Source organism: Ovis canadensis, chromosome 2 (assembly GCF_042477335.2).
Source record: "Ovis canadensis isolate MfBH-ARS-UI-01 breed Bighorn chromosome 2, ARS-UI_OviCan_v2, whole genome shotgun sequence".
NCBI lineage: Eukaryota > Metazoa > Chordata > Mammalia > Artiodactyla > Bovidae > Ovis > Ovis canadensis.
The window spans coordinates 240,402,133-240,424,702 of NC_091246.1; the positions used below are offsets into that span (position 1 = coordinate 240,402,133).

At 54.6% G+C, this 22,570-nt stretch overlaps 1 protein-coding gene and 1 long non-coding RNA gene across 5 annotated transcripts in view; one reads left to right on the plus strand and one right to left on the minus strand.

Moving 5' to 3' along the window:
• The window catches only part of NHSL3 (NHS like 3), a 28,838-nt gene extending 8,472 nt beyond the window's left edge, over positions 1-20,366 (minus strand). The window contains exon 1 of one of the 4 annotated variants that reach the window (XM_069578636.1): positions 19,845-20,366. In XM_069578636.1, coding sequence (XP_069434737.1) covers positions 19,845-20,079 — 235 coding nt within the window. In that variant the 5' untranslated portion in view covers positions 20,080-20,366. Of the gene's footprint in view, positions 1-108; positions 265-9,885; positions 10,098-19,844 lie in introns of those variants that run through there. The other 3 variants (XM_069578633.1, XM_069578637.1, XM_069578635.1) reach the window with 3 other exon arrangements.
• LOC138434279 (uncharacterized) lies at positions 10,220-11,059 on the plus strand. Its single transcript, XR_011254707.1, has 2 exons — positions 10,220-10,388; positions 10,614-11,059. It is a non-coding gene; the product is annotated as an uncharacterized lncRNA (long non-coding RNA).
• Positions 20,367-22,570: the final 2,204 nt, after the last annotated feature.

A 22,570-nucleotide genomic window follows, 5' to 3' on the forward strand; every position in this document is an offset into this window, starting at 1 on the left:
CCCCATCCCATGACCTTCCCCGGCCTCGATCCCCCATCCTACAGAAGGGTCTGGCAAATGGGGGTGTCGGGGATCCCTCATCTAAGCCCCCCAGCCACACCCACTCACCCTTCTTCTTAAAGAGCCCGAGGAGCGCCGGGAGGTGGCGGCCCAGGAACACCACCATGACTGCAGGTGCCACTGGGGCCGTCCCCTACGCTGACCTCTCCAGAACGCCCAGCTACGCCTTCTTCGCCAGAACCCAGCGCTGAGGGGACCAGTCTGCCAGAGCCCAGCTGCAGAGCGCCGGCTCCAGCCAGAGGAGGGGGAGGGGCTGCTCCCCAGGTCCTCCTCCCACCTTCGCCACTGATCCCGCCCACCACCGACACCGCCCCCGAGTGCGGGGCTGGCACAGGAACCCTCCCAGGCTCCGACAGGGAAACTGAGGCCCAGAGTCTCTGAATACCCCGCTCTTGTAGAGGGGATGACTAGGAGGGTCAAAGATAATCAACTCCAGGGGCCGCCCAATGCCCTCCCCCCTGCCCCACTTCCCAAGTCTTTCTAAACAGTCAGGAGCCAGAGCTAAGGCAAGGGTCCCAACTGCCAGATGGGAGGGGGAAGAGCCACTAGACTAGACTTGGCATGATGCCCAGCCCCAAGTCCTGGCTGGTGAGGGTGCTTCCCTGGGAAAGGATCTCAGAGCAGGCAGTGGCCAAGCAGAGGCTCAGGACTGCCTGTAGGGATAGCAAAGCCACTGGCAGAGGTTCTGGAGGAGTGGGAGCCAGCCCAGGACACATGCTGGGAAGCCAGGGAGACACCCATCATGGTAGCAGGTGCTAACAGCCCCTCATGTGTGTGTTCAGCCCCAGGTTTTCCAAAGGACTCTTTCCACTTGGGTGACATGACATCAGCAACCCCAGAAGGAAGCATTGTGAACTCTGCAAGGCCACATGAAAGAGGCAGGCCTTCCACACAGACTTCTTGCCCCTCCTGCCCAGCATCCTTCCCACTGGCCTCACTCTGTTGACTCAGTGACTCTGCTGGATCACCGGCAAGGAGAACAGAATTAGCCAAGAAACAGCTCATAGATGAGGGCAATAAGAGTGGGGGCAGGAAGGCACTTGCAGGGAACTCGGGTCCAGGTTCAAATCCAGCCCCATCACATACAAGTAATAACCCCTTATGGAAACAAGGCCAATAACTACTCTTTGTAAGACATTCGTTTAATCAGCAAATATTTATTAAACTAGTACTAGGGGTTATAGCTAATGGAGAATTTTTACCTTGTTCACCAGTATATCCCTAGTGTCTGGCACATACAATGAGTTCAATAAATATTTGATGAATACATGAATGAGGTGAACTAACAGAATAATTTCAGATAGTGAAGGCTGAGGAGCTGTGACAGGAAGTGCGTAACTTGAGGGGGCATCAAAGGAAAGCCATTGGAAGCAAGACCTAAAGAATGAGAAGGAGCCGGCCAGGCCAAGTGCTGGGCACAGAAACTTCTAGAAAGAGGCAACAGCAAGCCTACAGCCTTGAGGCAGGAGTGGTGGGGTGGGTTTCCCAGAACAGAGCAGAGGCCAGTGTGGCTGAAATACAGTGAGCAAGGGAGAGAAAGCAGGTGAGAAGGGGCAGCAGCCAGGTCAGGGAGGGCCCCGTTGGCGCTGGCAGTCTGGATTTTATTCAAAGAACCCCAAGAGGTCAGTACTGAAGGTTAAGCTGAGTATTAACAGTGTTAAAAGGGATTGCCCCTGGCAACTCCAGAAACAGTAGCTAGCTGAGGGACTTCCCTGGAGGTCCAGTGGTTAAGACTCTGTGCTTCCACTGCAAGGGGCAGAGGTTCAATTCCTGCTTAGGGAACTAAGATCCTGAATGCCATGCCAGGCGGTTCAGCCAAAAAAAAAAGAGTAGCTGAGACTGTGGAAGAGAAAATCTGTGAACCATAAAGTGCGGTCTCCCAAACTCACCTGAGGATACCCCTCTCTCACAGCACCTTTCTCTCTCTGAGTCCCTAGAGATCTACGAATCCACAGTGGCTCCCATGCCACAAGACCCTTCTGCTGGTCCTTCACTTGCTGCGCCCCTTCCTAAGGACCACTCACCCAGACAGCTGAGCCTTCACTCTCCAGAGAACGAAATTCTGTGGGGCTACGTAGTATATATCCACAGATCACTGCAATCTAAACAACACTTTTAAGAACTAGGCTTTTTTTCCCCTTTGGCGGCACTGCATAGCTTGCAGGATCTTCATTCCCTGACCAGGAGTTGAACTTGGGCCCCAGCAGTGAAAGCCCAGAATCCTAACCACTGGACCACCAGGGAATTCCCAAGAAGCAGGCACGTTTATCTCCATTTTACAGATGAGGATAATGGACACCAGAGAAGGGAAGCATTATAATAAAGCTGGTAAATGACAGGGCAGCATTGGCACTCAAGACCACTTGAATCCAAAAGCCATGTTCTGCCTGCTGTGCCAGCTACAAACCTGATCTTCCCTCTGAAGCGAAGGTCACCCCCACAGATGGGAGGTTTCTTGGCCACTTCGTCCACTCTTCCCTCCCTCTTAGGCCAGACCCATCCACCCCTCTTATAAGTCCTACTCAAACAGAAAAGAGCAGTCGAGTGACACTTGTAGGGTGATTAATTCATGCCAGGCTCCATGCCAGACGCTGGCAGAAGGCAGTCTCTGCCCTCTCAGATCTGACAACAGTCCTTTGAGGTAGGTGCTCAAATGTACTCTCCTGGTAACTGACCTGTGAGGCTCAGAGAGCCAGGAGACTGCCCAAGCTCTGGCTGGCCCCCAGACTGGAGCCTTCAACCCTGCAGGACCAAGTCAGGCTCAGCATTCCCCAACCAGGGAAACTAAGGGCTGAGCTCTGCTAAGCCAGGGGCGGAGGGGAGCATCAAGGTCCCAGGCCTGCAGCCTGCGGTCAGGGCCACAGCTGCAAATTCCCCAGTCTGATCCAAGGCTCTCACACTTGATAACATCTGGTTCCCCCAGCAACACCCTGCCCCCAACCAACTGTGGCTTGGCCAGGGCCGAAGCCACTCTGAGCCACTTCAGGCACAGGTCAACACACCTGTAGCTCCTCTGGGGAGAGGCTCAGCAAGCTGAGTCTTAGGTGGAGAGCATGCACCTCGCCAAGAAACTGAGGCCCAGAGGACGGAAGGACCTTGGCAAAGGCCACACTTGGAGTCCATGTTCCAGGACCTCCTGCCCTGGCAGAGTTCAGAGGTGCAGCCGGGCTGAGGCGCACCATGCTGCCTCCGCCTACCTGCCCGGGGGAGGAGGCTTCCTGGATCTGAGAAGACACCTTGATCCCAGGCACGCCTCCCAAGATGCAGGGCACACCAGGAAACACACCTGCAGATACTGTCCACCAGCAGAGGTGTGCAGCTCGCACCTCCAAAATGTCCCACTGGGGCCACCCTCACAGGCGGGCCCCTCACAAACACATCCACAAAGCACACCCATGCCTCCTTAAGCCACGTGAGCACCACTGTACAGATTCATGCAGGGCCCTGCTAGGTGGCTGCTTGTACACGAAGACAGGTACATGTATCCGTGGCTCTGGGGCCCTCCTGAGCCTGGGAACAAGGAGGAATGGGGCAGGGAGCCCCCGCCCCTCCAAGGCCACGTGCACCTGTGCGCAAGCGTACACACTGTCTTGGCAACATGCTCCACGGGGTGAGGCCTCAACCTGCCCCGTTCCAGAGCAAGGGGCGGGGGCTGTGGCGCACCCACAACCAGGCCGGCCTGACTCAGGGGAGAGGAATGAAGGGGGAGGGCACAGCTGCCCAGGTGGCCTTGCTCTGGAGCCAAGACCCAGGATCCAGGGTGTTTGGAGGCCCCTGCATCTCAGCCCCTCCACAGCTGTACTGGTGGGCCACCCAAGGCCCAGAGGGGACCACAGCCTTCCTATAGGAGCAGCATCCAAAGCACGGGTAGATTTTATTCTCTTAGAGGCGAGGCAAGACAAAGGGAAGTAAATGTAACTCTCAGGTGGAGGCGCTTTACAGTTCTCGACACACTTTCTCTTCTACTGTCTCGAAGAACTTGAAGAACAAGAAACTTGAAAGGAAGGTATGAGCTCCCCTCTTACAAATGAGTGCAAGGAGGCCTGTGGGAAAGTGACTTGCGGGAAAGTGACTTGCTCAAGGTCACCCAACCAGGAAGTGGCTGAGCCCAGAACCCGGGTCTCACTCCAAATGCCTTAGTGACCCTAAGTCTCAGGAAGTTAAGAGGTCGGAGAGGGGGAAGGGGGCAGTAGCCTCAGTCATGGGCCAAAGTAGGAGAACTCTGTACCCCACTTCTACACAATGGGAATCCCCCTTCCTTTTCTCAGTGCGAAGCTCCGCCCCAGCCTGGGCAGAGCTGACAGGCTGGTTCTAAGGTAAATATTGGGGGCAGGGAGTGCCAGGGACAGGGAGAGGAGGATCCCATCCCACAGGCGCCTGGGGGAACAGACAGTAACACAGGGAGGAATTAGCTACCATAATATTAGTAAATGTCATAATGAGTTTCCGGGTCAGCATCTGTTGCTGACAATGACATAATAATCTCTTTCGGCCAGGGTGCGATTCTGACTTTCCCAAATCCTTTCCTTTGTTCCTTCAAGGCATGATTATCCTCATTTTATAGATGCCAGAGAGGCAGTCACCATGAAGCCAGGAGAGAGAAAGGCCGGGAGTCAGAAAGTCTGGATTCCAGGCCTTGAACAGAATCAGCCTCTCAGGGTATCTGCAAGGTGGGACTAATCCCCACTCATAGAGTGCCTGGGAAAGTTAAAGCCACACAACCAAGTGTAAAGGCAAAGTGTTATCATCAGAGGGAGCCTCTGCCTCTCCGTGTGTGTGTGTGTGTGTGTGTGTAGCGGTGTGTGTGTGTGTGTGTATGTGTGTGTGTAGGGGTGTGTGTGTGTGTAGGGGTGTGTGTGTGTGTGTGTAGGGGTGTGTGTGTGTGTGTGTGTGTGCGCGCGCACAGTCGCTCAGTCATGTCCGACTCTTTGCAACCCCAAAGACTGCAGCCTGCCAGGCTCCTCTGTCCGTGGAATTCTCCAAGCAAGAATACTGGAGTGGATAGCCATGTCCTTCTCCAGGGAATCTTCCCGACCCAAGGATCGAACCCACGTCTCCTAGGTCTCCTGCACTGCAGGTGGATTCTTTACCTACTGAGCCACCCAAGAAGCCCCGTGGGGCCTTTTTACTTACAACAGTAAATAAGCTAGCACTGAGTGAGTGATGACTGAGACACACATGGTCTCACTAAATGCCCCTCATCATACAAAAGCACTCCCCTAGGGTTAGTGACCTGTCCAAGGTCACACAGCTAATAACGGCAGAGTCAGGATGTGAGGCCAGCTCAGACTGGCCGCTGCTCTTCCCATGCCACCAGAGGCCTCCTCTCCCATCCACTTGCGGAGCACTCTTCAAACCTCAAGTGGCATTAAGAACCATTTTTAAGATAAACTCTGATAAGGGACACTTAACATCAGCTTCCTATCAGCTCCTCAGCGACCTAGCCCCATCTGGTAGCCCTAACCCCCCTGTTTGGGAAGAAAGGGAGTTCGGATCCCACACCAGATATCCCACTGCCCTGGGAGTCAGAGGTCCTAGGCCTGAGCTCTCATTGCTCCTCCACTGCAGTCTGATCCTGAACCAGGCACTGCCTTCTTCTGGGCCTCAGTCTCTATGAGGTGGGAGGGCTGGGGAGACAAGTTCTAAAGAGCCCTTGGCATGTATGACTCTGCCCCAAGAAAGAGGGTAGTGGTCCCTCATTTTGGGTCAGGGCCTGGGGCAGCGAGGGGGTTCAGCTTATCTCAGATCCCTCAGACCAGAGAGGGTTGGCCCAGCCCTTTATCTGGAAGCCCAGGGCTCCAACAAGCAAGCCCAGACTTACAGTTGATCACAAGTTGTCCCACCCTAGTCAAATAAGAGAGATGTAGAGGGAAGGGGGCAGGGGAGGTAACAGGAGCACCCCTTCTCCCAGCTGTGGCCCTGGGGCTCCAGGTCCAGAGGCAGGGGGAGTCTGACTCCACCAATGACTTGGTCCTGTCCCTCAGTTTCTTCATCTGCAAAGTGGGAAAAATAAACCCTACCAGGAGGGGGGCCGTGTGTATAAACCTGACAGCATAATGCATGTGGGGACAGGAAGCGGGCAGGGTGCTGGGGGTACTGCTCGAGCTCCCAGTTCACATCCTCCACCAGTGCCCCAAACTTCCCAGGACTAACTGCCCAGCTGGCCTGGGGCTGGGAGAATTGAGTTGGATTCCTGAGAACCAAGGTCACACAATCCTAGCGGGTTCCAATGTCTTTCCAGCAATGAGGAGGCCTCTCCCCATCCATCCTCATCCTTCTCTATGGTTCAAGGACATTTGCAACACAGGGCTGACCCTTCCTTAAAACTCAGTTTCCCTTCCCACTGCCCACCAGCTCCCTCGCCGAGCCCTTGGAGGGTTCAATGCTTAGTCCTCAACCCCTGCCCTTCCTCCATAGTGTTTCCTCCACCTTTGCTCCCCACAGAGTCCCAGTCTCCCAGGGCCTCAGGCTTTCTTCATCAGAGGACCTGCAGGCCCCTCCATCCTAGGAGGAAATCCATCTATACCTAAAATAATTAAGAGTGCAGTCTTTGGAATCTGACAGGTTTGGGTGTGAATCCCCATTCAGCAACCTCCTTGCTGAGTAGCCTTGGACAAGTGACTTAACTTCTCTGAGCTCCAGCTTTCTCATCTGTAAAATAGGGAGAACAATAGCTTCTGGCTTGTAAAACAGCTGGAGGACACATGAATTAACTGATGTAAAGGGTTTAGCATAAGGTTTATCTCTGCATAGGACTTCCCTGGTGGCTCAGACAGTAAAGCTTCTGCCTACAATGCCGGGGACCCAGGTTTGATCCCTGGGTCAGGAAGATCCCCTGGAGAAGGAAATGGCAACCCACTCCAGTATTCTTGCCTGGAAAATCCCATGGATGGAGGAACCTGGTAGGCTACAGTCCATGGGGTCCCAAAGAGTTGGACATGACTAAGCGACTTCACTTTTTTCTTTTTTATCTCTGCCACCATCCCCCAGTCATGCAGCCTCAGGCACAGAGCCTTCACAGCCCTCTCTGGCCCATACAGCTCAACATCTGATTAATCCCGGGTCCCATCACTTCTGCCATCTCCTCCCAGTGTCTCTGCAGTGGCCACTCCTTTTCCACTCCCACAGTCCTCACCCTGCCCCAGCCCTCCCTTCACCACCTCTCCCCTGGATTACTGCAACAGCCTCCAGACTGTTCTATGAGTCTCTACTCTCACCACCCCACCCAGCACCCTGTCCTGCGGCACCTGCCATCCTCCTAACACACCACTTTCATAGGCTCCTCCCTTGCTCAAACACCTTCACTGGCTCCCTGCGTCCTGTAGACTGCAGCCCTCTCTGTTTGCCTGGCATTCTTTCCCCCATCCTTTCACAGACCAATCCAAGGAGTAAGTACTCAAGCCTCAATCCCATACCTAGGCCTGCGTCAGCAGAGGCCGAGGCCAGGGAAGCCTCAGAATCCTCAGCAGAAGTAAAATTAAAGATTAAAGTTTACGTTCACTTTTTCCCCTCCCAGGCACAAGGAAGAAGCCTCAACTATGTTTCTTTCCAACCTCCATACTCAATGTCAAAGCCTTTGTTCATGACCATACCCACAGCTGGAATGCATCCTTGGCCAGGTTCTCTCATCTAATCAACAGTTAACAGTAGAGTTAACTTTTTTCTTTTTTTTTTTTTTTGCCATTTCATATGGGCATGTGGGATCTTAGTTCCCTGACCAGGAGTTGAACCTAAGCCCCTGCAGTGGAATCGCAGAGTCTTAACCACTGGGCTGCCAGAGAAGTCCCAACAGTTAACTTCTTTAATACCAGCTCCCCAGTTTTCTAAAACAGACCCCAACCCAAAAGCCTTTTAATATAGCCTAGAATATTCCCTAGCCCCTACACTTACTTTTGTGTTGCTTTGACATCGCTTTCTGGGTTTTTAGGAACACCTTCAAAGCCTGGTTGACCCTTGAGTTGTAGCAGGAACTGAAAGAACACAAGGGCTGCTAGAAGCCCCAGGCATCTTCCTCAAGGGCAGAAGGCAGAAGACTGCAAACACAGCCCTCTTAAATTCTCTCTCCCACCACAAATGGTCACAAGTCTGGACCCACAGTTGGTTCTCAGGAAACCATCAGATTAGAGTGGCCATCTGAGGGCAGATGAAGATCCCCAGTCCCAGCCCCACCCACTCGGAGCAGATTCCGAGAGGAGAGACAGGTGGGCACAGGCCAGATTTCAGGATTACTGGGACAGGGAGCCTGGAAAGTTCAGGAGTCTCTCATCAACCCAGCTTCTGAGGAACCTCAGAGATTTAACCCCAGAATTTAACTAACCTTCTTCCTAATAACCATGATTATTCTTCAGACCACTGCAGGCAGTGAGCTTGGATAAGTCCACCTTCTCTAGACCTCAGTACCTTTCACCATGAAATAACCAGCCAGAAACTGCAAGGATCCCAAGAAGTCACCTAAGCTACGCCGCCCTAATTTGACAGACAGGCCTCCTCTAGGAGCCAGGGACGTCCAAAAAAGTGAAAGCAATTTGCTCAAGGTCTTTGAGCCCATACCAGAGACACTTGGAGAACCCAGACCCCCCTAATTCCCAGGCTGGGGCCTTTCTGTCGCCCCCTGCCTGGAGGGATGAGATCATCAGGCTCAATTCAGAACCTCTAGGAATGTGGAACCTGGGAAGACATGAGTGTATTCCCCCACCACAACAGGGAGGCCTCTCTAAGCCATCTTCTCTAGGAGTCTCTCATTCCCAAAGACCAGCAGACACAGACTCTGTTGGAGACCCCTTATCTTGTGGGGTAGGGAGTGGCTCACTGTCCTGCCCCTACCCCATGTCTGGATTCACCAGGTGAGGGAACTAGGCACTTTCGACAGCCCCTCCTCCACAACACCCCTTGGGACGCGGGGATACCCTGAATCGCCACACCCGCTGGGGGAAACCAGGAATTCCGGCTCCCAGCCCTAGAGCTGGAGGCCTTCCCAATTCTGCCCCCTCCCCCCGACTTGGAGGATGGAATGTGACACGCGGAGGGATCCCGCAGCACGCCGGGAAGGGCTGCGTTCCAGCTCGGTGGCTGCACTGAAAGGGGGAGATGCGGCAGCGACCACGGGGACCGCGGGTGGGAGGGGATGGGGGACAGATAAAGGCAGCGGCGGTGCGGATGGGGGTGGGGAGGGAACCCAGAGAACCAGTCCGACTCCCGATCACGCCAGATGGAGGCGGCCCGAGTCTCCAGCTCCTGGTTTCCTGCTTCTCCCCTTCACCTTTGTCTCCCCCTCCCTCCTGCAAACTTTCAGCCTGTGGGGGCTAAAGCCTGGGGACCAAATGTGCGTGTGTGAATGTGTCTGTTTGTGTATAAGTGCCTTAGGGTCTGGATGGTTGTGCAGTTTTGAACCTGTGTGTACATATGTGTGCCGAAGACGTTGGGCAACTCTACCTCCATGAATGATTGTGCCTGAATCTGTGCGTGTGGTGGTGTTTGTGTGGCTGTATAAGCCATATACATAGGTAGGTGTCCCACTCAGGATCTGTGGGTCCCACGATGGTGTGGGTGTGAACCTGTATGTGATTTTGTGTCTGCATGTCCGTACGTCTCAGTGGGTGTTGTGTATGTGACCGTGTAGATTGTGAACATGTACGTGTGCCCGCCCGCGGGTATTCGTGCGTACATGTGTCTAGTCTGCATGTGAGGGGTGGGGTCTGTGCGGGGGATTCCCGGCCCCCCCAAACTCACACCCGACAAGCCCCGGGAGAGGGCAGCAGCGGCGGCGGCAACTGCGGCAGGCAGACCCTCCTCCCCGCCTGCCCCGCCCCCACCCCCAGCCCCTACCTGCCGGCCGCTTCGCCGACCGCCCGAACCGCCAGAAGCTGCGGGCCCGGGGGCCGCTGGGGGCCTTCCTCTTGTGGTGTGAGTTGCCCATGGTGGGCGCGGGAGCCGGCGCGGGAACCCTAGCGCAGCCCAACCAGCCCGGCCGCCGGGCCCGCAGCCACAGGAGGGAGGCAGAGAGAAGCGCGGGCGGCCACCGCAGGCGCCCCCAGCCCCGGCTCGGCCACGCCCCCAGGCTCTGCGGCCAATGACCGGGGAGGGGCGGGGCCTGGCGCAGCTCCGTCAGGCTCCACCTCTCCGAAGACCTGGGAGACCTGCTGAGCCGCCCCGCCCAGTTGCTCTGGGAATGGCCGGGCCTGTCCAGGTGGGGCCGGCGGGTCGCTCGCTCTCCCAAGCCAGGGACTGCCTCTGAGGATTGCAGTGGAACCAAGAGAACAAGGGGCCCGGGCTCCAGATAGGCGGGGTTCGGAACCTTGCCGCTGCTAGGGACAATCAACCACTACCCCGTGAGTGTCACGTGTCTGCGTATCTCTTGTCTCTGCTTGTTCGTGCAAATATATTTATCTGACTATATTTCTGTAGTAACTGTGTTCAAAATAATAACAGAACACTTTTATATAGCACTTACTATGTGCCAGGCACTGTGATAACTGCTTTCATGCATTACTTCATTTCATCCACAAAACAATTCTGTTAAGGTAGGTATACTTTTTATCATCTCCATTTTACAGATGGGAAAACTGAGGTTCCATGAAGTTAACTGATGAGTCCAAAGTCAAACAGCATTAAGCTACAGAGCCTGTACTCAAACCCAGACTGAGACCAGGATCCACTGCTTCAAGCTACCTACCCCTCCACTTTATCTGTGCCTCTGCATGACCTTGAAGGACATATACTTGGATATTTGTATTTGTATGCTTGAATGTGGCTGTGTAGCTGTGTATCTGTAACTCTGAACATGTGGGTTCCTCTTTGTGTAGTCATCTGAGTGTAACCGCATGCCTGTATCCATATAATTGAGTCTGTTTACATTTGTTTGGATTTGTGCTTTTGCATATTTCCCTGTGTAATTCTGACTCTCAAGCTGGTGGAATATCACTGATTCTTGTGTACCTGAGTGTGTAACAGTCTGCTTCTGTGCATGTAAGTGAAAAGGTTTGTCTCTAAGACTTTAAAATTTGCATGTGCTTTTGTGGATCAGTATGATTGTGCAACTGTCTATTTGATACACCCATATCTGGGCTTCCCAGATGGTGCTAGAGGTAAAGAACCGTCTTGCCAATTCAGGAGACATAAGAGATGCAGGTTTGACCCCTGGCTCGGGAAGATCCCCTGGAGAAGGGCATGGCAATCCACTGCAGTATTCTTGCCTGGAGAATCCCATGGACAGAGGAGCCTGGTGTACAGTCCATAGGGTCACAAAGAGGTGGACATGACTGAAGCGACTTAGCATGCACACACGTACCCATATCTACATGGCGGGGGGTATGTAAGTAATGGAGCACATGGGTAAACATACATGAAACAATACATGTCTGTGTATCTGTCGGCCTCTCACACCTCCCCTTATACAAGTCTGTTTTTCAAAGTCCAGGCCGAGCTTTACCTCTTCTGAAAGCCTTCCAGGTTGCCTAAGGCATTCACTTCTCATGTTCTCACAAGTACCCTGTGTCCAAAGACCTGCCCAGGGCCCTGCATACTGAGCGGTGACTCTCCTTTATGATCACTCTACCATCTCTCCAACCAGGGGTGGCCTGGTATAAAGAGAGCATCCCCTGGGCTGGGAGTCCACAGTCCTCAGTTCTCATCCTTTTATGGCTCCTCTTTCTGCCACCTGGGCAAGCCCCTCTACTACACCACATTGCCTCTTATGCCCAGTGGCTCTAAGACACCCTGTTCCTGCCCTGCAAGATGGGAGAATTAAAGCTGATCCACACCCTCCCTGAGGCCCCTCTCTTGCTAAGAGACTGAGGTTGACAACAGTGCAATCCCTGGGGGCTGGTATTTTATTCATCCACCCAGAAGATACTTACTGCGAACACACTGTATACTATGCTGTGTGCATCAGACTCCTTGCTTTGCACAGAGAAAAGGGTCCCAGTGTCAGAGCTAGATGAGACCTCAGAGATCTGCTGGCCCAGTTCCCTAATTCACAGGTGGGGAACCTGAAGCCCTTGAAGGGGAAAGGTGGTATGGGAGAGGGCAGAGAGAAAACACAAGGGTAAAATCCAAACCCCGTGGCATGAATGGAGTGAGGACAGGCACACAGAGAGTTTAGAAGGTGCCATGGCCTTCACAGACCCTGCAGGAGCTAGTCCCGCCCACCAGTTCAGCCTCATCTCTGACCACACCCCTCTCATTCTCAGGGCCCCAGGACACAGAACTGCTTGTGGCTCCCCACTGCACACCTCCAGGCCTCACACATGCTCCTTCCTCTTCCACCTCTGCCTGTCTCCAGGGCCCTGCTAGCCAGTGTCCTTCTCCATGTCTTCTTGCCCCCTTCCTTGTGCAGCCCAGTTCTCGGGGCTCCCCTCTACTGACACAGTACTGATCACACCCATACCAGCACTTGTTTCAAGGCAACAGTTTCCTTTGGCATCTGCCTGTCCAACCAGAAAACAAGTTTCTCAAGGACAGTGATCCTCTCACTCCTCTTAGTAGCCCCAGGCTCAGATCGTGTCTGGTGTGCCCCACGTGCTAAACAGAAACTGGCGGAGGTGATGGTGATGGCACCTTAAGTGCTGGTGGAGGTGAAGAGGCACAGGCGGAAAAGGCTAAGGCATTTTCCCAGTCTTATATCCTTCCACTGCAAAGGCTGTGCTTTGCTCCTGGGCACAGGGAAGAAGAGTACTACCAATGAGCCAGGTGCCTGGGAGAGCCTAGGGTATGACTGGTGGGAAGAAGTAGGTGATATGGAAGACAAATGGACCAGAACTCCTGGAACCACAAGACAGAGCTTGAGTGTCTCTTGACCCTCGCCTGGCTAGGGACTTGGAAGGGAGGGTGTCTGTAGGCAGGCAGAAGATCCAACTTAGAAGAGGCCCCACCAGCAGCCTCCTGGGAAGCATGCACTTTGCCAGAAGATTCAGGGTTTGAGCCCTTGGCAGGCTGAGCTGTCTCTGTCTGTCTCTTCATGCCAGCACAGAGCACCCTGCTGAGTGACCCTGCTTGATTAATGAAGGCCCCCAGGACAGTGGATGAAGCCCAGAGTCCTGGGGAGTGTAGTAATGGGGGGAGGTGGACAAGGAAGCTGCTTCCACCCACTTCCTTCCCCAAGTCAGCCACGGGGCTGGAGGTAGGGTCTTCGGATGGGGCAGAGGGGTGTACCTGCTTTCCCCACTCCAGCACATTCACTGCAGCCTCAACAATACACAATGCCTCCTCTCATTAGTTCTCTTCAGCATGTGACAGACCAGGAGCAGCTGAGACAGCTTTGAAGGTTTGGGGAAAGGGGAATTTCCAAGGGGCAGGTGGGTGGAGGGAGGCTCCCCCTCTGCCCTCTGCAGACAACAGATTAAGAGATTTTTCTGGCCACAGGCTGTAGCCGCCCCAGAGCAGCAGATCTCGCTGGCAGCCCTGCTTCAGGGGCAGAAAGTGGTGGTGGGGGCCCCCCAGCCTGAGGGGGATTTCCAGGAGAACCTGGGCCCTGTGCCACGGGGGTGGGCAGGGGAGGTGGGGTGCGGATTTGGGGCCTCCGTGAGGAGGGAGGAGAGGCAGTTGAAACAGCCCCTGAAGGTGTCAGAGCTAAGGGGAGGGGATGAATGAGGCCTTCTTGGCTTCGCTTCCTGCTCCTCTCATCCCACCCCGGTAGAGGCCCCTCTCTGCGACGGGATTTTCCATCTGAAGTCAAAACAAAGGAGTGGGGAAGCTGAGGTCAGCCTGGCAGGTGTGGGCTCCTGTTCTGCCTCCAACACTGACTGGCGGTATGACCTTCAGCAAGCCACTTCCTCCTCTGGGCCTCAGATGCCCATCTGTAGGTGCCATAAGGGCTCCCCATGACATCTCAGGCCATCAGCTCTGAGCACCTCAGATCTGGAGATGCCCATGCTCTGGGGGCCCGTATCAGACCACCCACTTATCACCTGAAGCCACTTTTTAGGGCCAGGCCCTGTGCTGGGCAGGGCAGAGGGAAAAGACAAGTCAGCCCAGCTGCCCTCAGGGTGTTCAGAACAGTGATGTCTGGTGATGCCTGTGCTCATGGAACCGGACAGCCAGCTGGCCCCAACCCCTTGCAGGAGCCTTGCCTGATTCCAGCTCTGCAAATGCCTCAACCCCAGCTTCCCCTCACCCTTCCATTATAGTTCATGTTACCTGGGGAAGCCGTCTTTGATTCCCCCCTAGGATCTCTCTGTCCCTTCCTTAGTTACACTTCTTGACCCTTCATTACTTGCTCAGTCTACCAACCCCCTCAAATCGAGAAGTTCATGAGGACTGGGACCTTGTCTTTCTTTCCCCCAGGACAGAGTCTAGCCCACAGTAGGTACTTAGTATTAAAAACTTAAGAAGTATTTGTGAAATAAATTAGCGAGCACCGTCTCCCATCTGGACCCAAGGTAAACAATGCTCCTCCCTTCAGAGGGGTCTGGAAGAGGCAGAATCAGACTCCTCTGGGGAAGCCACTCCCCCACAGACACATCCCAGCCCATATGACATTAGTCCAGGCCCCAGGCTGAGGACGCTGAGATGCCCCTCCCCAAAAAGAAGGTGCCAGAAAAGCATATCCTGTCCAATTCCAAATCACTTGAGCACCCTGCTGTAGAGTCTGGGGCAGTGATTTCCCCAGGAGTATCACAGAGCAGATGACACTGGACCAGGTCTTGAGGATGAATAGGAGTTCTGGATGGAAAAGGGGAGGGAACACATCCTCAGTGAGGATCAGTGCATGCAATGGCACCAAACGTGGAACTGCATGAAATGTGTTTATCGACAGGCAAACAGATATCACGCAGACCTCAGAGAGGCAAATGACCACTAACTGAAGTGGCTTTGGGTCCTCAGTTTGCTTTAGAGCCACACAGGCCCCTTCCTCAGCAGGAAGACTCGGCACCATTCACCCTGCATTCTCCTCACCCACATTCCTATGACATCCAGGCCACTGGGTCCTGATGTCACATCCACCCGACTGACCAGAGGTAGGCTCTCCTTCCCTTAACACAGCTCCCACCCTCAGCCTCCCTTCCAGCTTGTTCCTCCAGCCCATTCTCAAACCCACAGAATTTTAGCATGAGAAAGGGCCACTAACAGTGGAAGCCATTAAACCCCATCTTTATTAAGAGAGTGTCTTTGCCAAGAGTGGGGCAGGACTTGGCAAAGCAGAACTCACACTCAGGAATCTCTCTATAACCCCATGCCAAGGATGGTTTGCCATGAATGAGGGCCAAAGTTCATGGGGTCAAATCGGCTGAACCTGGCAGTTCAGTTCAGTTCAGTGGCTCAGTAGTGTCTGACTCTTTCCGACCCCATGAATCGCAGCACGCCAGGCCTCCCTGTCCATCACCATCTCCCGGAGTTCACTCAGATTCACGTCCATCGAGTCCGTGATGCCATCCAGCCATCTCATCCTCTGTCGTCCCCTTCTCCTCCTGCCCCCAATCCCTCCCAGCATCAGAGTCTTTTCCAATGAGTCAAATCTTCGCATGAGGTGGCCAAAGTACTGGAGTTTCAGTTTTAGCATCATTCCTTCCAAAGAACACCCACGGCTGATCTCCTTTAGGATGGACTGGTTGCATCTCCTTGCAGTCCAAGGGACTCTCAAAAGTCTTCTCCAATACCACAGTTCAAAAGCATCAATTCTTCGGCGCTCAGCCTTCTTCACAGTCCAACTCTCACATCCATACATGACCACTGGAAAAACCATAGCTTTGACTAGACGGACCTTTGTTGGCAAAGTAATGTCTCTGGCAGGGTACCTCCTAAATTCTCACTATCAGTACCCCCGCCCCTAGCCACTGCCCCCTGCCTGAGAGAAACCTTCAGGAGGGCTGGCATACATCTTTCCCCAAAGGTGGTCCCAAGCTCTACAGTTACTCCCCACCAGAGTCAGAAACACTTCCAACCATATTATCTCGTGTGCGCAGTGAGGCCTCGGGAGGCCACCTGTCATTGCCACGCTGTGTTCATCACTTCCATGCAAGTGACAACCATGCCTGTCTTGTCCCAAGTATTTGCCTTACCCTGACTTTTCACTTTTCACTTTTATGCATTGGAGAAGGAAATGGCAACCCACTCCAGTGTTCTTGCCTGGAGAATCCCAGGGACAGGGGAGCCTGGTGGGCTGCCGTCTATGGGGTTGCACAGAGTCGGACACAACCAGCGACTTAGCAGCAGCAGCAGACCAGTGTCTGACACTATATGGTAAGGAATATGTCTCTTTCACCCTGGAGGAGGAAATGGTAACCCACTCCAGTATTCTTGCCTGGAGAGTCCCATAGACAGAAAGACAAGCAGGCTACAGTCCATAGGGTTGTACAAAGAATTGGACATGACTGAGTGACTGAGCACGTCTTTTTCAAATGAATGAAGCTGAATGACCTTGACCAACTTACTTTTACCCTCTGAGCCTATTTTCTCACCTATAAACTACTTCCCAGGTTGTTGAGGACAACAGGGAAAACATTCATGAAAATGCTTGGCCAGGGTCTGGCACATAGCAGCCTTCATGTTCCCCTTCAAATTAGCCAACACCCTGCCTTCCTTCCACACCCTGCTCACCTCCTCCAGGAAGCCTCCCCCGATTATCTCCCGGGCTCCAGTCCTGGCCTCTGTCCCAGAAACACTTCCTCCCCACATACTTGTCTAGAGTCCAGGTGATATTTCTGAAAAATATGGATTCCTGCTTGTTTTGTTTTTTTATGTTTTCTGTGCCTGCATCCTCCATTGAAGGAAGGTAAGACTCCACCTTCTGTGTAAGCAATGAATTGTTTTCCAAATACGAATAAGAATAAACTCAGCCAATACTCAAGTCCTCAGCATCACAACAGCAACTTCCTGCCATCTGCACCACGCTCCACGGTTCACAAGGCACTTACATGTCTGTTATCTGATTTGATCTTTGAAACACCCCTGTAAAGCCAGGATTTGTCATCTCTATTTTACAGATAAGGAAACTGAGGCTTGGAGGGGTTACTAACCTGATGGTGTTACATGGCCCAAGACAGCAGCAGATCACGGCTCAGGCCAGAGTTGTCCTATCAACCTCAGAAATCATTCCTTCCAGACTGGGTCCTTACAACTCAGGTGAATAAACTCACACAGTAACAGCGACCCCTTACATTTCTATGGTGACTTCCCTTGCATGTAATTTTCACATCCTCTTTTGTGAGAATCTTGGAAAGCCCACAGACCTATCAAGGATATGGGTCTACCTGGACGGATACCCCAATGAGAGGGTCCCCTCTGTTCCAAAGAGAGTAATGGTAATGAGACCACAGAGAAGCTGCCTGCCTGGTGTCACCAAGCTTGCTAACTGCTGGGCCAGAATGTGAACTCTCATCAATTTGCTTGCCTCTGATACTCTTCCTACTCTACCAAGTTCCCTCACTTTTCTCTGGGCCTCTTCCCATCTGTAGAATGGGTTGGATGAGATCTTTAAACCTTACCCCCTGGTCTCTTTGGGTAAATTAAGAAAGCAGGACCAGTTCTGGAATCAGAACTTGAGTTAAAATCCCAGGTGGGTAAATCAATCACTCACGGTTCCTGAGACTCAGTTTTTTCATCTGCAAATGGGTATAAATGAGATTACGGATACGGGGCTTCTGGCACATTCAGAATAATAAATAAATGTCAGACTTCCTCTTTTTCCTTTTTAAGTGTGTGACAGGGCAGTGAGGGGAGCAGGGAAGGTACAGGCTCAGAAACTATACCAAGCTCAGTTTTCCCATTTATAGTAGGGGACTCAGATCAGGGAAGCCAAGACCTGCATCTATCTTTGGGTCTTTGGTTCAGCACCTGGGAGTGGGGAGAGAATGACCTCCATAGCAAAGGCCCCTGACCTCCTAGGAATTTTGTGTGTGTGCCCCTCTCCCCAAATCTTCATTCTAAACATTTTCCCCAGAAAGAGTTAAGCCTTCTTTGGGCTTCCCCTTCCTGACCAGCGGTGCCAGTGGAGATTAGAGAGATCGGATTTATTTCTCTTAATAAACAGAAAAGAAGTTTGGCCAGGCAGGTGACAAAGAAACAGTTGGAATAATAGGAGGTTGGAGCAAAAGGGAACAGGACTTCCTCCAGACATACCTGGGGCCACCCCCAGACCTGGGGAAACAACAGCCAGGGGCAGGGAGGTTTGGCCCAGGCACGTGGGCCCAAATCAGGCCGACCTGCTGCCCAGAAAGCCCAGTGCTACCCAATACCAAACATAAGGCCAGGGGAGGTCTGCCACTGACCCAGTGACCTCTAAACAGGCTGTCAGAGCAGGGACCTACAGAGTCAGTTTTCCTGTCTCCCCCTTCACCACCACCACCCCACCCCCGCCCCAGGCTGGTCTCCCAGGAGAGAAGGGTCCACTGTCCTGGGCCACACCATTAGCCTTCATTCTCTAACCCTGACACTGGGACCACAACCCATCTTGTCCAGTTCTGCCCCAGGTCTCTGTGAATGAGATCGGGATGACTCCAGGCTGAATCCTGGTGGAACAGCCCTGGGGCACGTTTCATGCTTCGTGGGAGCTGCCCTTGGAAACATCCCCCTTGCAAACCTTCCCTCAGGGCCTGGCCCAGTGACCTCAGCCCCAGCACCCAACCTCCATTTGTGGCTGGGTTGCAGGGATGCAGGGCCCATTTCCAAAAGGAAGATCAGGCCGGATGCAATCACACAAGAGGCTTTTCACCCTCTTCCTGACCCCAGGAAGTGTTCTTTCTAATTCTCCTCCAGAGGAGGTGGTTAAAGGACACTGGGAGGGTAAACACGGTGGAATGGGATGGGCCTACACACACCGCCATTTCCTCACCTCTGGCACTAGCATTGCCAGCAGGAAAGGTAGACTTCCTAGGATGGCAGCCCCAAGGGAGCCCCACCCTCTGGCAGAGATTTATGCCCTCCCCCTCAATCAGGAGACACAAACAGAGGGGAAGATGAGGGGAGAACCAAGTAAGTGGCCAAAAGGAAAGTGACCCGGTAGGCATGGGCCAGGTCAGCCACGCCTGCCCTCAGGCTGCCCAACCACCAGGCCAGAGGAAGCCTACAGGCAGAGAATTAGCTGTAGTATTTCAGGTACCCACCGCTGTCACAGGTACAGCCTCTCCATTAACTTGGGCCTCAGTTTCCCCCCTCTGCAAGCACACTTCCAACACAGGAACAACGTTGGGCTGGGGGAAGGAGTGGTGGGAGGGGCTGTTGGCTCAAATTCTGGAGCTCACCACCCCAGGAGGTGGATGTTTGCGGCTTGGCCCAGGTGAGTGGTAAAGGGTAGTTAGGTAGGAAAAGCTGATACTGCTAATAACATAAAGCATGTCACTGCTCCGTGCTGGGTCCAGTGTGGGGCTGGCAACCCAGATCCACCTCCACAGCTGACACACCTTCTGAGTGCAGTTGACTTTCCAGACCCAGAGGAACCCCCACCAGACATGCAAGGCCACTTGCCTCTCCCATTGGCCCCAAGCCAGAGTCAAGTCTCTGACCCCCTGACTCAGCAGCAGAGGGCAGAACCTGGGTGAGCCTGGGGGAGGGGGGGGACTGCCTCATCATCCCAAGAGCCGGGCGGCCAGCACTTCCTGTCTAAGCCGGGGGACCCCTGCCCCAGTCGGGGGTCCCCCTGCCCCTAGAGCGGGCCTGGGTTGAGTCTGGGACATCTGGGGGCGGGGTGGCTCAGAGTCGGGGTGCTCGGACCAAGTCCCGGCTCTTCGCTCCCCCAGCACCAACGCCTAGGAAGTCAGCACTCTCCCGACACGCTGCGGACCCCCAACGGAGCCATTCGGGCCGCACCCCGGGCGCCGCCCCGCGACTCCCCAGGTGCCCGGCCGCCTTACCTCGGCCCTTACCCTTGGCCTTCCTGGCCTTGTCGTCCGCCTTCTTGGCCCGGGGGGCGGCCGGCTCGGCGCCCTCGGCCCCCGCCGCCTTCTTCTTGCGCCGCTTGCCCCGCAGCCAGCTGAAGGCGCGGCGGAGGCCGGACGCGCCCGAGCGAGACTTCTTCCTGCGCGGGGGTCCGCCGGGGCCCCCCGGCTCGTCGGCCGCAGGTGCGGCGGGGGACGCGCGGGCCGCCATAGCGCGGCGGGCGGACCTGGCGGCGGGGGTCAGGCCCCCTGAGGCGGGGCGCCCATGGGCCGGGGGCGGGCGGGCGGGCAGGCGGCCGCCGCGCCGAGACGCGCCCGGAGAAAAGTTTGGGCGGCGGAGGCAGAGCGGGCGAGGAGCGAGCGGGTGGCGGGAGCGGCGCGGGAGGGGCCGCGGGACGGCGGGCGGGGCGCGGAGGCCGGCCGGGAGGGACGGGGCCGGGAGGGAGCGGCCACGGGGCGGGGGCGGCGCTGCCTGCGGCCCCTCCCGCCTCCTCCGGCCCGCCGGCCGGGGTCCCGGAGCTCAGGGGCTAGCGGAGGGAGAGGTCCGGTCCCGGGGGAGGGTGGTCCCCCGCGCCCCCGAGCCGCGGCGGCTGGCCCGGACGGAGAGGGCGGGGTCGCGGGGTGGGTGTGGGAGGGGCGGTACCGAGGTTCCGTCCCGGCGGGGCCATTGAAGACAGCAAGGTTCGGGCAGAGAACTACTGGAGCTAGGGTGGGGGTGCTCAGAGAAAGCCGGGAGAAAAATGCTGGGGTTGGATCCCAGGAGAACTTGGTGTCCTGAGTTCGGTCCAGAAAAAGATGGGGGGATTCTGGAATCCTCCTTCTGGAGTAAGGGGGTTCTGAGAATCCTTTCCAGGATCTGGGTGGTATTGGAGGTTTTGCTCTAGAGACAGACTTCAGACCCACCTGAGACCTGAGCTTTCTTCTCCAGTCTGGCAACTCGGAGTCTCCCTTCCCTTCTTTCCCCTTCCTCACTACACCTTCCCCCAGCCCCCATCAATCCTCATTGTGGAGCTGGGACCCATGCTTCCTGGGCTCCTGCTTCACCTTGGGTGGCGGGTGACAGGATGAGGAGAGCCGTGCCTCAGTTTACCCTTGGACCAGGTTGTGAGTCCCCAGAGCACTAGTGTCTGGGTCTGGATTTTGCACTGAGTTGCTCAGCACTGATCAGAACTGATCTTGGACTTGAACTCACAGCTTTGTAAGATGCTTTGAGATCCTCCGCAGGTGACAGGTGTGACTGAGGAAGCCGGCAGAAAAAGAAAGCCTTTAAGAATCACAAAAATGCTCTGCTTCGTTTCCTCCAGGCCTCTGGCTCTTTATTGTAGCTGAGGGAGCCCTTCTGTATGATCTGATCCTACAAGAGGCTCTGAGGGAGGCAGGTCAGGGAGTGATACCCCCATAGTACAGAAGAGAAACTGAGGCCAGAAGAAGACAGGGATTGCCCAGGAGCACGGAGGGGGTCATCAGCAGAGGAATTAAGATCGACAATGTAAGTCTTGTCTCTGCCTGGTCCCCAGGAGCTAGAAATTGCCCTAGGGACCAGCTGGGAGATCCTGGACTCCCTTTTGACTCAGAAGGGCATCATGATCACCCACCCACCCCCACCCCCACCCCCACCCCCACCCCCCGGTTAAAATTTGTCTTCATCATCCAGCCTGACCTTGGCAAAACAGCCTTCTCCTTGTCCTTACTCAGCCTAGTCAGCCCTGGTGTAGCGTCAACAACACTCGCTATGATATTGTAGAAGGATTAGAGTGAGCAGCATGACCTTTTGAACTTGCCTTAGCTCCCTGGGTAGGGGCTCAGCTGTGGCAAACCTGGGCCATCACTGACAACCCGTCCCCCCCCGCCCCCCACACACACATACACGTGGTGGCCCTGGGGCAGATCACTGTACTTACTGGGCCCGTTTCCCATCTAACCATCGTCACTCCTTTGGTTTCAGCCCACAATCCCAGAGCACCCATTCCGGATCAGTGTGCATCACTGGGCCACGCACAGGGATCACACTGGGCTTGTCCTCATGGTGCTCTCTGCCCCGTTCAGCACTAGGTGCGTATCAGAAGAAAAGTGATACCGGCAGGGCTGATGCTTTAAGAGCAATGCACAGAACTTCAGCCTGTTAGATAATATGGATGGACTGGTAGGGAGGAGAGAGAAGGCAAACATACTCTGGCTTTTGGAAGGGGTGATCAGGAGAGGACTAGTTGGGCAGCCCTTGCCCCCTACCCACTCTTTCAGCACCTCCTTTTTTCCTGGTGGCCAGACTGGTTACACAGTTTTAGAGCCCAGCGCAAAATGAAAATGCAGGGCCTCTGTTCAACATTTATTACAGATTTCAAGAAAGTAACAGCAAAACATGATCAAGCATGGGGCCTTTCAGAGAGCAGGGCCAAGTGGACTATGCCCATGAAGTTGATCCTGCCAGTGGCTCATATAATTCCTCAGTGAAGCCTTCGCCTCGAACCACAATCCCCAGGAGTCAACTCACAGATTAGGTCCCCTGATTTGGAGGTGAGGAGAGAAAAGGGAGTAGGGAGAGGTCAGGGCTATATTCCCCTCACTGCTTCTAACTCCAACACCCAGACGCTCTCACCTCCCGTCTCCAGCCATCCTTAAACTGGCAGCCCAGCTTTCCTGTTTGTCCCCTGGCCTGATAGGCCTGATTCTGAGACCCTCGGGGCTAGCTGGAACCGGCTAGC